Genomic DNA, 15,286 nt, shown 5'->3' with positions numbered 1-15,286 from the left:
GTATATGTCATTCCCAAGACGAATTGACGCTGTATTGGCCACAAAAGGAGGCCCTACACCATACTAATAAATTATTGTGGTCTAAAACCAGGTGTTTCAGTTTCATTGTCCAACCCCTGTACATGACACTAGTAGAAATGGGAAAACAGTGTAATTCTCCTGCCATGTCACTAATAGGCGGTATGTTCACTGAAACGCAACAAAATGTAGAAAATGAGCACTTTGTTGGAGAACCTTTTATTATATTCACAAGAATCAGCAGCACAAACAGTACTTTGTGATCTGCTAATGTTGTTGATATTTTCTTCTGTGGCTTTTAAACTGGTTGGCTTTCGTTATGCTGTGTTCGTTTGCATCAATTTCTACTGATTGCAGTCACACATCAAATGTGCCAGGGCTTTCCCATACTGAAAGATTTGTCGTTTTCAAAGAAAAGCACGATAAAACCATTTAAATAAACTAATGAAGCATTTTGGATGAGAGATGAAACATCCTGTGTTTATTGACTTCACTGAAGTCTCAATTCCTGTCCGCAGTCTTGGGTGTCTATGTATCGCTTCAAGCTTCAAGCAGGCCCTACACCATACTAATACATTATTGTGGTCTAAAACCAGGTGTTTCAGTTTCATTGTCCAACCCCGGTATATTCCCACCTGAGCTAAAAGTTACCATGGGCCTCATAGTTGCTTGTCTTATTAATGGTCTCCTTGCTTGGCTTATTAGTTAGTTGATTAGGTTGAGGACTTCCAGTTGTGCCAGAGTCTTTCCATTTATGGATGATTGATTGGACGGCAAAGCTCAATGCTTTGGTTATTGTTTTATAACCTAACCCTACTGACTCACCCTAACTACTGATTAGAGGATTTCTAAAGATAATTGGTTGCACTAGATTTTATTAGTGGAAATCAGAGTAAAAAGGTTTTGAATAGTTATTAATTCCCCGATTTTCATGTTATTATTTCCCAACACTTTCGAAAACCATGTTTAATATTCCTTTACGGTCACAATTATCAGCAACTTTGTGCGGGTCAATTCAGCACCATCCCTATTAAAAATTACATCAACATTTGTAGGTGTAATGTGACAAAAATTAAAACAATGTAAAGGGCTCATATTTAAGTCTGAATCTGACATGATTTTCTCTGTGTTTCCAACTCTAACAGTCTTATGAAGGACTATTTCTACAAGCCGCCCTTACACAAGCTGAGCCTCACCTTCCTGGAGAGGAGCCTGGAGTCTGCCTACCGGATAAGCTACCAGGAGGAGGTGTGTTTCTGTGATGTAATGGTCTCCATCTGCCTGAATTTGATTGAAAGTGTGAAGGCATATGAAGGTAGTTTGAGTTTATTTGTATGTGCTGTGTTCTTCTCCAGCAACATTCTGTTGTTACTCTTTGTCTCTCTGTAATCAAATATTCGCTATTGATTCTTGAAGAAAAGTCAGTCTCTTCTCATGATATCAGTAAATTCCTTTGTGCTATTTTTCATATTTATGCTGAAATAAGGTTACATTTCTGTTTAGTTACCTGTACCAGTGTTTGTCTGTCAGAGTCTAGTTTGGGAAGCCTGTTGGCACCACATTATCACCAGGCTGGTCAGACTGCGGCAAAGAGAAATGACTGCAGGACCTTGAAAGATGTTATACAGCGGGTTATAATGCCCTCTGCTGGTTTAACTTTAGAAGTGCGTTTATGATGGCATGAGGGCAGCTGTTAGTGATAAAAGTAGGTGCATTTGGTAATTATTTGATATTAATTTCCATCTTTGCCTTCCCTCCCAGGTGGAGAATCAAGGAGCAGTTCAGACGTTTGCCAGCCCAATGTTCAGTTCTTTCCTGGATATGCTGCTGTGCAGTTTAGTCGTTCTGGCGCTCTCTCTTGCCTGTTTCCTCCGACCTCTCGTCACCCAGCAGAGTCCGTCCATACCTGCACTTATTCTCACAGCTGTAGCCACCCTGCTGGAGTCTCTGGCTCTGCTGTTTGCTATTCGGTGAGATACTAAATACAGATTGCAGGTCTTCAGATACCAGGCTGTCGGTCGACAATGAAAAAAATAATTTAAAGGCGCAGCCTTATTGTGGGCTTAATCAGTGTTCCAAGGCTATATAAGGTTTATATTTCCAATAATATAAGATACAAGAAATTCAGGAAATTTCAAGGCTACCTGGTGAATATTCAAACTGTGGAACTGACTGGAGCAGTGTGTATACTTCCGCAGGACTGGAAATACTAAAATGTGCTCTGACAGACAGTGAAATTGGCTAAAACGCCGGTAGAACATGTAAGAAATACACACAATATTTATGTTACCCTTTGTGAGATTAGTTAACAATAAAAAATATAGACAATTACAACAGTCTGTATTTATTTGCAACCTTGTAAACAATGTATAAAAAGTAAATAAATAAAATGATCTTTCCTTGCAGTAGCATATTCTTAGACTCAGTGGGGAGGTCTTGCATGGAGGCCACTCTATATCAGCCCCTCGTCCTATAAGTCCATCCCCTTATTTAACCAATCAAACATTCACTCTCTCAATGAATACCATTCTAAAAAAAAACAGCAAGTTTTTATTATGCAACTTATCAGAAACATTAAAAACTAAAGACAATTGATTTGTAGAAAATGGTCACAAAGACCCAAAAAACAATGACCCAACTATGCCTGTAAGCATTTTGGATATGAAATCTGGTGTGATCAAATGTGGGCCAGATTCTTTAAAAATCACTGGAAAGTCCTCTAATTTAGCTTGAACCATATTGGCCATATCAAAAAAAGTCCATGCTTCAACAAAAAGAAAAAATGCAAAGTCCAGCCTTTAATTTGAAAACATTTACTCAATGGGGGTAAAAAAATCCCATATCAACAAATATGTGTTGTTTTCTTTTATGAAAACAATCACTGGTGCCACATTTGGCAAATCCACATATTACTAAAAGAGTTGTGAATGAAGCATTTTTGTAGCACATTCTTTACTTTTTTAAGGTGATCAAAGTGTCTAGGAAGTCTTTGAAATAATAATCCATGACTTTCTGTTTCCCAGGGGCAAAAAAATTAAGTGGCACTTCCTCAATGGGGTGGCAAAAAAAACATGTCATTCCTGTTAGGGAGATGCTTCCTATTTCCTGTGACCTTTAGCATTATGGGCGCATTCATATGTGCCAGGTGTCAGTGTCAACTGCAGTTAAACTCTATCCAACATACTGAATATCTTGTTGGCGTTCAAAAAGTCCAGTTCTGACACTATAATAACAAATACTGAAATGTGAACACTGCGTGCAATGATATTGTAATGACGATGCATTATGTATAAGTTCTGTCATTCCTCTTTTATTCCCTCTCCAGCATGGCTTTCTATCTGGACAGTGTGCTGAGCTGCACTCGGGTGCTGATGAGGGCCGTCTCTGGCTGGATACTTTGCCACTTTATCGGAGCTGTTCTGGTGTCTTTGCCTGCTCTGGTAGTCTTCTCCCATCTCACCTGTGACATGTATAACTCTATCCAGGTATAATTCAGTTTCATTTACTTTTTCCTGGCATTGTTAACAAAAATATTTAATCTTTATTCCTACAGTGGTTAGGCTTGGGCCTAAATTCAATTCAATTCAATTCAATTCAAAGATACTTTATTGATCCCCGAGGGGAAATTAGAATTCCAGTACAACCCATCCAAACAGACATCATGACACAAGACAAGGGGGGAACGGGTCACCGAGGCTTTGCTGCCCACTCACAGGCGCTGCCCTTGCTATATGAGAAAAGAGGTCACATTAGGCAAGTAGAGGGAAAAAAAATCATATTTCACACTTTATCCTTAGCAGGATACAGTTTGAGATTGCAAAAAACCTCAGCACAAAGAAGCAACAAGTTTACAAAACAACATCATGCCGGGAACGGTGAAGGTGGTGTGAGGGGTGCATATGTTTATCTTGAGCATGTGTGTGTGTGCAAGTGAGTGTGTGCAAGTAAGTCCATGAAGCACTGTCCTAGAGACCATTGTCCTTGATGGTTCGTTGGAATGTTCATCAACCGGCCACAAAGTTCTGAGCAGGTCCACAGATGTCCTCAGGGAAGGGAGGGGGCAGAGGGAGCAAAGCGTCATGTTTACATAACTTCCAGGAGAAGTTGAAGATAGCCAGCCATCAAGGCCGCGCAGGGGAGCCAGATTCAGAAAAACAATAATTATTTGGGTTAGGCTGACTCTTAATTTTCTGTCAGCCTTGAGAGTCTCACTGGTGCTTCTCAAAGGCGAATCCAAACAGCAAATGAGATTCTCATTGTAAGATATCCTTGAGTAAATTATCAATTTTGTAAGATCATGGTATAAATAACACAAACCTTTCAAGCAACATTCTATAACATAATCAGTTGCAGTCTTCAAAACAGCAACTACAGGTCCTTCTCAAAATATTAGCATATTGTGATAAAGTTCATTATTTTCCATAATGTAATGATGAAAATTTAACATTCATATATTTTAGATTCATTGCACACTAACTGAAATATTTCAGGTCTTTTATTGTCTTAATACGGATGATTTTGGCATACAGCTCATGAAAACCCAAAATTCCTATCTCACATAATTAGCATATCATTAAAAGGGTCTCTAAACGAGCTATGAACCTAATCATCTGAATCAACGAGTTAACTCTAAACACCTGCAAAAGATTCCTGAGGCCTTTAAAACTCCCAGCCTGGTTCATCACTCAAAACCCCAATCATGGGTAAGACTGCCGACTTGACTGCTGTCCAGAAGGCCACTATTGACACCCTCAAGCAAGAGGGTAAGACACAGAAAGAAATTTCTGAACGAATAGGCTGTTCCCAGAGTGCTGTATCAAGGCACCTCAGTGGGAAGTCTGTGGGAAGGAAAAAGTGTGGCAGAAAACGCTGCACAACGAGAAGAGGTGACCGGACCCTGAGGAAGATTGTGGAGAAGGGCTGATTCCAGACCTTGGGGGACCTGCGGAAGCAGTGGACTGAGTCTGGAGTAGAAACATCCAGAGCCACCGTGCACAGGCGTGTGCAGGAAATGGGCTTCAGGTGCCGCATTCCCCAGGTCAAGCCACTTTTGAACCAGAAACAGCAGCAGAAGCGCCTGACCTGGGCTACAGAGAAGCAGCACTGGACTGTTGCTCAGTGGTCCAAAGTACTTTTTTCGGATGAAAGCAAATTCTGCATGTCATTCGGAAATCAAGGTGCCAGAGTCTGGAGGAAGACTGGGGAGAAGGAAATGCCAGAAGTCCAGTGTCAAGTACCCACAGTCAGTGATGGTCTGGGGTGCCGTGTCAGCTGCTGGTGTTGGTCCACTGTGTTTTATCAAGGGCAGGGTCAATGCAGCTAGCTATCAGGAGATTTTGGAGCACTTCATGCTTCCATCTGCTGAAAAGATTTATGGAGATGAAGATTTCATTTTTCAGCACGACCTGGCACCTGCTCACAGTGCCAAAACCACTGGTAAATGGTTTACTGACCATGGTATCACTGTGCTCAATTGGCCTGCCAACTCTCCTGACCTGAACCCCATAGAGAATCTGTGGGATATTGTGAAGAGAACGTTGAGAGACTCAAGACCCAACACTCTGGATGAGCTAAAGGCTGCTATCAAAGCATCCTGGGCCTCCATAAGACCTCAGCAGTGCCACAGGCTGATTGCCTCCATGCCACGCCGCATTGAAGCAGTCATTTCTGCAAAAGTATTCCCGACCAAGTATTGAGTGCATAACTGTACATGATTATTTGAAGGTTGACGTTTTTTGTATTAAAAACACTTTTCTTTAATTGGTCGGATGAAATATACTGATTTTGTGAGATAGGAATTTTGGGTTTTCATGAGCTGTATGCCAAAATCATCCGTATTAAGACAATAAAAGACCTGAAATATTTCAGTTAGTGTGCAATGAATCTAAAATATATGAATGTTAAATTTTCATCATGACATTATGGAAAATAATGAACTTTATCACAATATGCTAATATTTTGAGAAGGACCTGTATATCCTGACTCTTGCTTGTAAGTGAAAGAAGAGTGTAGTAAGTGGCCTTTAAGCCTTGTGACTAATCAACAGGTAAGGGAAGGGCTGATCCTTAGTTTTGAAACTGTAACCTTTTAAAACTTAGGTATCACTTGATTTCTGTAACTAACTGTATTACTATGACCATTTGGCTTTAACTTGGATAATATTTGAAGAAAATGTTTAAATAACTTGCAGTCAGTTTAACTCCCACTTTTCTTTTTCTCCTCGTTTCTTCTCAGTTTACTATGTTCATCCTCTGTGCTGTCATCATAGCTATTATTCAGTACTGTAACTTCTGCCATCTCAGCTACTGGATTCGCTCCACAGTAGGCACACTGGTGGGGCTGGCAATGCTTGCACTGCTCTGCTGCTCCCCCTGCAGGTAGGACATAGCTAAAGTAAATCCATGAAAAATGTTACAGATTCTGCTCGTCAAAATGCTCAAAAGTGAACTTGCATATGGTGTTGCATACTTCAAATTGATGACATTATGTTTGGAGGTGCATGCACACACATTAACGTAGTAGTATTAATTACATTTCATTAAATATCATCATCAGCGAACTTCTTTAATATCGTTTTATTGTTACTCTTCATCATTGGTCATAGTTGCAAGTTTACCTTTTCTCTGTTTACTTTCTTTTCAAATATTACATCCAGTTGTCTCTGTTCAACATCACTAACCAGATTAATCACTGTTTTTGGTAGAAATTATATTTCTTCATGGCAAATAATTTAGTGGTAGGTGTAGTAGAGTAATAGAGAAGCAAAAAACTCATGAGCTATGACTTGCATGCTGCTTATTCTTTGTACAGAATCATTAATTGAATGGGGCCATGTTCAGTCTTCAAGGTAATTTATTCTTTGAAAACACAGCTGTCAAACAAATGGCCTCTATTTAAGAACAAAGGCATAAGATGGTGCACATTTTGGTTATAGTTCATTCTTCTAAAGAATCAGAGTAAAATGGTTTGTTTCAGGCATTATTCAGGACAACTATGATTTAAAAGTTATTTCAAGAGGAGAAAATGTATAAGAAGCTGCAGAAATTATCTCAAATACTTTAAAAAGAAAACCACAACCTAGGAGATGTGAAAGAAAAAGAAAAACCTCTTCAATGAATAGCTGATAGTCAAAATAGCACAGACTCAGCCAATGATCTACTCCAATGATCAAAGAAGGTCTACAGCTAGCTTTGAGTACTGTAATGGTTAAGAGAAGCCTATGTGAATAGCAAAAACCACACGCAAAGTTCCGTTGTTGAAAAATGACATGTACAGTGCCTTGTGAAAGTACTCGGCCCCCTTGAACTTTTCAACCTCTTGCCACATTTCTGGCTTCAAACATAAAGATGTAAAATTCAAATTTTTTGTGAAGAATCAAGAAGTGGGACACAATCGTGAAGTGGAATTAAATTTATTGGATGTGTCAAACTTTAACAAATAAAAAACTGAAAAGTGGGGCATGCAATATTATTCGGCCCCTTTACTTTCAGTGCAGCAAACTCACTCCAGAAGTTCAGTGAGGATCTCTGAATGATCCAATGTTGTTCCAAATGACTGATGATGAAAAATAGAATCCACCTGTGTGTAATCAAGTCTCCGTATAAAAGCAGCTGCTCTGTGATAGTCTCAGGGTTCTGTTCAAAGCACAGAGAGCATCATGAAGACCAAGGAACACACCAGGCAGGTCCAAGATATTGTTGTGGAGAAGTTTAAAGCCGGATTTTGATACAAAAAGATTTCCCAAGCTTTAAACATCCCAAGGAGCACTGTGCAAGCCATCATATTGAAATGGAAGGAGTATCAGACCACTGCAAATCTACCAAGACCCGGCCGTCCCTCTAAACTTTCAGCTCAAACAAGGAGAAGACTGATCAGAGATGCAGCCAAGAGGCCCATGATCCCTCTGGATGAACTGCAGAGATCTACAGCTGAGGTGGGAGAGTCTGTCCATAGGACAACAATCAGTCGGATACCGCACAAATCTGGCCTTTATGGAAGAGTGGCAAGAAGAAAGCCATTACTCAAAGATATCCATAAAAAGTCTTGTTTAAAGTTTGCCACAAGCCACCTGGGAGACACACCAAACATGTGGAAGAAGGTGCTCTGGTCAGATGAAACCAAAATCCAACTGTTTGGCCACAGTGCAAAACGATATGTTTGGTCTAAAAGCAACACAGCTCATCACCCTGAACACACCATCTCCACTGTCAAACATGGTGGTGGCAGCATCATGGTCCGGGCCTGCTTTTCGTCAGCAGGGACAGGGAAGATGGATGGGGCCAAATACAGGACCATTCTGGAAGAAAACCTGTTGGAGTCTGCAAGAGACCTGAGACTGGGACGGAGATTTATCTTCCAACAAGACAATGATCCAAAACATGAAGCCAAATTTACAATGGAGTGGTTCACAAATAAACGTATCCAGGTGTTGGAATAGCCAAGTCAAAGTCCAGACATGAATCCAATCGAGAATCTGTGGAAAGAGCTGAAGACTGCTGTTCACGAACGCTCTCCATCCAACCTCACTGAGCTCGAGCTGTTTTGTAAGGAAGAATGGGCAAGAATTTCAGTCTCTCGATGTGCAAAACTGATAGAGACAAACCCCAAGAGACTTGCAGCTGTAATTGCAGTGAAGGTTGGCGCTACAAAGTATTAACGCAAGGGGGCCGAATAATATTGCATGTCCCACTTTTCAGTTTTTTATTTGTTAAAAACGTTTGACACATCCAATAAATTTCATTCCATTTCACAATTGTGTCCCACTTGTTGTTGATTCTTCATAAAAAATTAGAATTTTATATCTTTATGTTTGAAGCCTGAAATGTGGCAAGAGGTTGAAAAGTTCAAGGGGGCCGAATACTTTTGCAAGGCACTGTACCTAGGAGGTTCCAATTTGCGAAAGAGCATAGAATTTCCACCAAAATTAGTCATCCTCATAAAAGTGGATCTAACTATTTTAGGATAAGCAGTTTGCTGTCTTTTTCACTTTTTCTCATGAAATACAACATATGCAAAGTTATTGTCAAATGCTACACTAGGCAACAAAACAGATATTTCTGTTGTCACTCAAAGGTTAAATGAAATGACCTAAAAGTTTTAACTTTTAAGTCATTTCCCTTTAGTGGTGATTTTTGCCTGCACCTGCATTACCTTACTTTATTTATGTCCTGTTTCTTGCATAATCTTGTTAATCCATATTTTTTTACAATTTATTTTAGAGAATGTTATGTTGACAGATTGCACCTACGACTGTAGGCTGAATATTAATACGATGGATTGGGTTCCAATAGTGTGTGCATAGAAAATTCTATTATTACTATATAATGTGATGTATGTTATGTGACATACTAACATTTCTTTAAAAAAAAACAAAACAAAAAAACCTTTTCTTCAAAAGAAGAATAAATCAATACATTGTTCTGATATTTGTTATGCATTGGAGTTATTAATACATTTCAGTTTTTTGTCTTGTTTCTTCCAGTGTTAGGGAGAGTTTTTCCTTTACTTTGACAAAGTTAAAACAAGTATATATAAAACCATTAATTTTTTCATACCATTATCAAATGGCACTAGAAGTGAGATTTTTGGTCAATTCTGAAAAGAACCCTCATGTTAATTTGGGTACTACTTTTGTTGCATGCTTACGTTTTGTTTTGCTTTCCTGTTATTCTTAATTTTCTTTCTTACCTTTGTCTTTCCACCAGGTCTTATGGTCAAAGCAACATCACAATCAGTTCCATTTTAATGTTTGACAACTCATCAAGTTCTGATCGACAACCCGACTCCAACCCACACAAACATCTTATTCCTGAAGCCTGTGTGGCCTTCTTTCTGCTCCTGCTCCTTGTTTGGTTCCTTAACCGTGAATTCGAGGTCAGCTACCGTTTGCATTACCACGGCAATGTAGAAGCTGATCAGCACCGCATCAAGATTCAGAACATGAGGGACCAAGCTGACTGGCTTCTACGCAACATAATCCCAATCCATGTAGCGGAGCAACTTAAAGTCACCCAGAGTTATTCCAAGAACCACGACAATGTGGGGGTCATATTTGCCAGTATCGTGAACTTCAGTGAATTTTATGAAGAAAGCTACGAGGGAGGCAAGGAGTGCTATCGCGTTCTCAATGAGTTAATCGGTGACTTTGATGAGCTTTTACGCAAGCCTGCCTTTGCAAACATTGAAAAGATCAAGACCATTGGTGCAACATACATGGCTGCAGCCGGACTAAACACTCAGCAGTGCGCAGATGCGGTGCATCCTCATGCGCACCTTCGCGCTCTTTTCGAATTCACCCTGGAAATGATGCGAGTGGTGGATGACTTTAACAAGAACATGCTCGGCTTCGGCTTCAAGCTTCGCATTGGCTTTAATCATGGGCCCCTGACAGCCGGCGTGATTGGAACCACCAAGCTTCTCTATGATATCTGGGGCGACACTGTCAACATCGCCAGCCGCATGGACACAACGGGCGTGGAGGGCCGCGTTCAGGTCAGCGAGGAAAGCTACTGTGTGCTCAGTGGCATGGACTACGAGTTTGATTATCGAGGGACGGTTAACGTCAAAGGCAAAGGTCAGATGAAGACGTTTCTTTATCCTAAGAGCAGTGACCGTGGCCCCGTGCCTCAGTACCAGCTGTCAGTCTCACCAGAGATCCGAGCGCAGGTGGATGGTAGCATTGGCCGGTCTCCCACTGACGAGATTGCAAGAATGTTGCCAACCACCAGCAAGAATGCAAACAGTACCAAAACGATGGTACCCAGTGCCAGCACTGGTTCCTCAAACACAACAGGGCTTTGTCAAATGAAAGACTCAGTCATCCGTGAAAGATGTCCCTCCACAGCCGCTTCATGTGCCAGACGATCCATGTCACACAGTGGCTTAACATCAATACCTGTAACCAGTCTTGAGGGACACTCGCCAAGTAACAAACAGCTCATAGTCTCATCCTCAATCCAGCAACATGCACTACAACACTCACCAAGAAAAGACACAAAAGACAAACTAGAGAATAGCTGTGACATTATTACTGGAGATTTAACCAGGCTTTAAGTACTTGCCACAACAGCACTTTTATTACCAACCTTTCCTTTAAGATTTCATTACTGCTATCTGCCATGTGTAGAAGCTATACGTTTGTCCAACTTCAGGTAGAGAAGGAAGATTTGGACAGACACAGAAAGCTGGGTTGTACAAACAAGCCAGGTTTTCCATCAGCCAAAAAAGAGCTTGTTTGTAGTGTAAATGTGATTGGCTGATATCATCAGAGGTGCTTGGGGAAACACACATAGGGTGTTGGGCAGATATTCAGAGAAAATGGAAATTTGCCTCCTAACAATCCCATTGTCTGCCATTGACTTACTTGATTACCTTTGCACCTTTAATCTTGATTGTTTCTTTCAAATGTGTTTTAAGTGCCTTTAGACTAGAATAAGATTTAAACAAGGCCTTTTTAACTCAATAACAACTAAAAGGAAAAACTTTACAAGCGAAAACTTTCTGGAATAAAGCTTTGCTGTTGGTTTACTTTTATGAACTAAATTTTGCAAAGATATTTTTTTCTTTCTATCCAAGAGGAGATCAATAATGTGAGAAATCATACAAACGGATAGTTAGAATTTTTGAAGTGAGGTTCTGTGAAGTTTCCAGTATAAACAGTGAATGCAAAGAGATACTAAGATACTTGGTCCATCTGACAACTCGAGGTGAAAATGTTTGTATCCATGGGATACAATGTTTTATCATTACCTGTCTGAAATTTCACAAGATAATGTTAAATTTGTTGCTGTTTTTTCAGCCAAACAACATCCGAATTACTAAGCAAGTCACTAATCTGGCAGAGGCTACTGGGATAGCAGTCCGCCAGGATAATTTCTAAACAACTGTGCAAACTGGAAGAGCACAGGAGCGTGCCATCTCCGATTCTGATGGACAAAATCCAAAGCAGTCGTCGCTGATGCGTCCGATGGATACACCCAGCAGCCAATGTAACAACCAACATGTTTTTAGTGTAGTAACAGAGATTTTGTTCAGCTTAGAAAATGCCAAAAAAAATGACAACAGCTTCTTATGAAAGTTTAAATGTTTAATATCTCCTCTTTTAATATCTCCACAGAGTCCCAGGGATATTGACATTTTCAGTTGTTGATGTCTGAAATGTGTTAAAATAGCTAAAACGGGGTTGTTTGACTAATTGTTCTGAGACACACAAAGTCCAAACGTTTACTCAAATCTCGCAGGACCTAGAGCGGACTGATGAGGTGAAAGTGATGAGGCAGATTAATACAGCTTCATTAATTAACACTACGTCAGCTTAGAAAACAAAAACGGGTAACAATATACTCCCTTGTGAAGGTTTTGATGGTAAATATCTCTCACAAGTTATGAGACGTGGAAAAGCAAATGAATGCATCAACTTCAATAATGTTGCACCCTGTCCAAATGCTCTACTCTTGGTGGTCTTAAAATAGACTGACGAGTCAAAGCTGGTGAGGTAAATTAATATAGATGGCAGCCAACAAAACTAATGTAACTTTAGCATAATGACAGGGTCGTTGGCATATTAACATTAGTAGATATTAACTGACTGAAAGTGTCGGAAGTTATCCACTAATCTAGCATTGTATTCCATGTATAAAAACATTTTCAGTTTGAGTTGTTTTAAGTTGCTAAAGTTAGCTAAAACGTTTGCCCCCATTTATTAAATGTTAGCTTTTCACTGCTTTGAGGACTTACTCACTTGTTTACAAACGTATGTTGATATGACATCAATAAGGGAACTATTATTAATGGCTTTCTTAAAAATCCACAAATATCCCTTTAAGTGAATGAAATAAAGCAAAATGTTGTTTCAAGATGGCAAAATCTGCATAATAACTGCTGCTGTGCCTCAGTTCGTGTAAAAACCAGAAAACTCATGAAAGCAATGGCCAGGACTAATCGGTACAGAACACTGGTGGATGACGCTGAGCTCTATGAGCATATCCGAACAAATTAAGCGTTGCATGTCTTTCATTTTATAATGCATTCAGGCACAGGTTAAGCTCCCCTAGAGTTACTCAGATGACTGAAATACAAACAGGTTTGCTGTTGTGGCAGGTTTTCACTGACTACAATTAAGATCTTCATATTCCCAAATCACTATGAGATAATTTCTTCAGCTATACTTAATCGGCATGGTTGCAGCATTGAAGGCTTCTGGTTGTTGTGCCTCCAGCCCACAACTTAGACTCTTGTGGGAGCTGAAGATGCGTTTGGTGTTTTTGCAAGAAGCTGACATACCTGTAGATGGGTTTTAAGCCATGATTTCAGATGGACTAAATACAAAAAAAAGTAACTGCCTAAGGGGTTGGATTGCATTACACTGTGTTAAAGTAGTTCTTAGTTTTCTCAAGACGAGGATAATCAATGTTGAATGTCACAAATGTGTTTGTGTTGTTACATGAAACTTAAGCTGTTCATCTAAGACGCTCAACTCTCCAGGATTTCAAAGACATTACTGGATGCAAACAGCTTGATGCTTTTGCTGCTTCAACGTTTAGTGTTATGAAACGTAATGTGCTAGCACTGTAAATGCAAAAGGAGTATCTCAAATGTATTTCATATTCCTAGGTGTTTTTAAAGCTTTTTTTCTATGCTATAATGTGACATTTTCTGTCATTCTAGCTGAAAATGGATTGCGTGCTCAAGAGCAAAAAGCTACAGTTACACTCACTCGTCTTAATTTTGGATGTGTTTAAAAAGTAATACATAACAATGTCCTCATATATTAAAGCTGCCAATTCATATTTAATAAATGTGATCCAATTTGCCTTTTGTCTAAAAAATACTTCTGTTAACCATTTCAGTTAATATTCGTTAATATTTGTTCGCTATAACGCAGATGCTTATATTATAACATATGTACAAATAAAGCATAAAATGGGAACCTTAACCTTAAATCACATTTTATTTTGACAGTTTTTCAAAATGCCTACTGTCTTCTCATGATTCATTTGTAAATAAAGAATTAGGTTTTATATTTTTCTTTTTTTCCATTTTAGTTCAGTATTATGTGCCATATGGAGCTGGATTAGTCTAAATGTAATAATAGAAAATGAAATGGAAACTTTTTTTGTTTTTTTTGCTCTTGATCACACAACCCTTGTAGCGCAACATGTTTGTGACACTACAAAAAGGGGGGGGGGGGATCATTCGTATACGGTTAGGTGATGGTAGAAGTAAACGTGTTGTGGAGAAAGCATAAACTTTACATGTCTTTATTTTTTGGGGTAATTTTGAGGAGCTTTTTTGAACTCTGAACCTTTTTGGGGGACAGAAATGAACTAATATACATGTATGATTCCCCAGAGTCTGATTTTTATTTGCTTTGTTTTCTTGCCTGTACATGAGCATACAGTGTATTGATTTAGCAGGAATAATTGAGATGTTGGTGACATTCCAAACCAGCATAATAGCGCACTGGGAAAATTATGATGCCAAAGAGTGTTATTGCCATCTTGTACAATTTCTTTGTGTGCTGTCTCTATTTTCTGGTTGTTTTCCCATACACATGTACACACTGTTGAAATGCAATTGCACAAGGCTCTTATTTTTGATGTACATTATGCCTTTCTACTGTAAAGCATTTTTATTATTTATATAAGAGCATGTTATTGGGTATTAAATAGTTTAGAACTGGACAACTTTAAAAATGATGGTATAATACTGTTTTTTTTTTTGCATGTGTAAATCTGTATGAGTGTTTATAAAAGTGTGAAGTTCTATGGTATCTTCTGAAAGAAGGGATTTGGAAATGTGTCCAGTTTTCTCATAATATACAGTAATAGAGGTATTTCAGCTAATATTGCTAATAGGTAAAAGTGGAGTAGCTTGCTATTACTCCCACACAATAAATTAATATGTTTTGTGTTGTATAAGGCACGCTAATAGGTGAAGTGAAAGTTAACGTTGAATAAAAGTCACATGCTGAAAATGAAAGAGAATGTTTGAATTTACAGCCTTAACATTTCTTAGACTTGTCTTAAGGGGGAATAGATTGTAAGTCGGTCTTTCAAATTTTGCTTTATCCCTATTGTTTTTGTCTTGGACTGTTTAATCTTAAAATTAGAACATATTGCACATAGTACTTAAAGATAGATGGATGTTGTTTTCTAAAATGTGTGTAATTAAATAATAAACCTCTGATAAAAACGTTTGCTTTCCAAATCTTATTAACTTTCAGGGGTCAGTAACTTTTTCTCATTTTTTCACAACCTTGTGTGATAG

The 15,286-nt window shown here is 39.0% G+C and overlaps 1 protein-coding gene across 1 annotated transcript in view; it reads left to right on the top strand.

Moving 5' to 3' along the window:
- LOC124864776 (adenylate cyclase type 9-like) overlaps positions 1-12,447 on the top strand; it is a 62,777-nt gene extending 50,330 nt beyond the window's left edge. Inside the window, exons 5-9 of the mRNA XM_047359679.1 lie at positions 1,164-1,266; positions 1,780-1,988; positions 3,344-3,503; positions 6,254-6,396; positions 9,724-12,447. Coding sequence (XP_047215635.1) covers positions 1,164-1,266; positions 1,780-1,988; positions 3,344-3,503; positions 6,254-6,396; positions 9,724-11,071 — 1,963 coding nt within the window. The 3' untranslated portion in view covers positions 11,072-12,447. The remainder of the gene's footprint in view (positions 1-1,163; positions 1,267-1,779; positions 1,989-3,343; positions 3,504-6,253; positions 6,397-9,723) is intronic.
- Positions 12,448-15,286: the final 2,839 nt, after the last annotated feature.

Source organism: Girardinichthys multiradiatus, chromosome Y (assembly GCF_021462225.1).
Source record: "Girardinichthys multiradiatus isolate DD_20200921_A chromosome Y, DD_fGirMul_XY1, whole genome shotgun sequence".
Classification (NCBI taxonomy): Eukaryota; Metazoa; Chordata; class Actinopteri; order Cyprinodontiformes; family Goodeidae; genus Girardinichthys; species Girardinichthys multiradiatus.
This window is presented reverse-complemented; position numbering and strand designations above follow the sequence as displayed.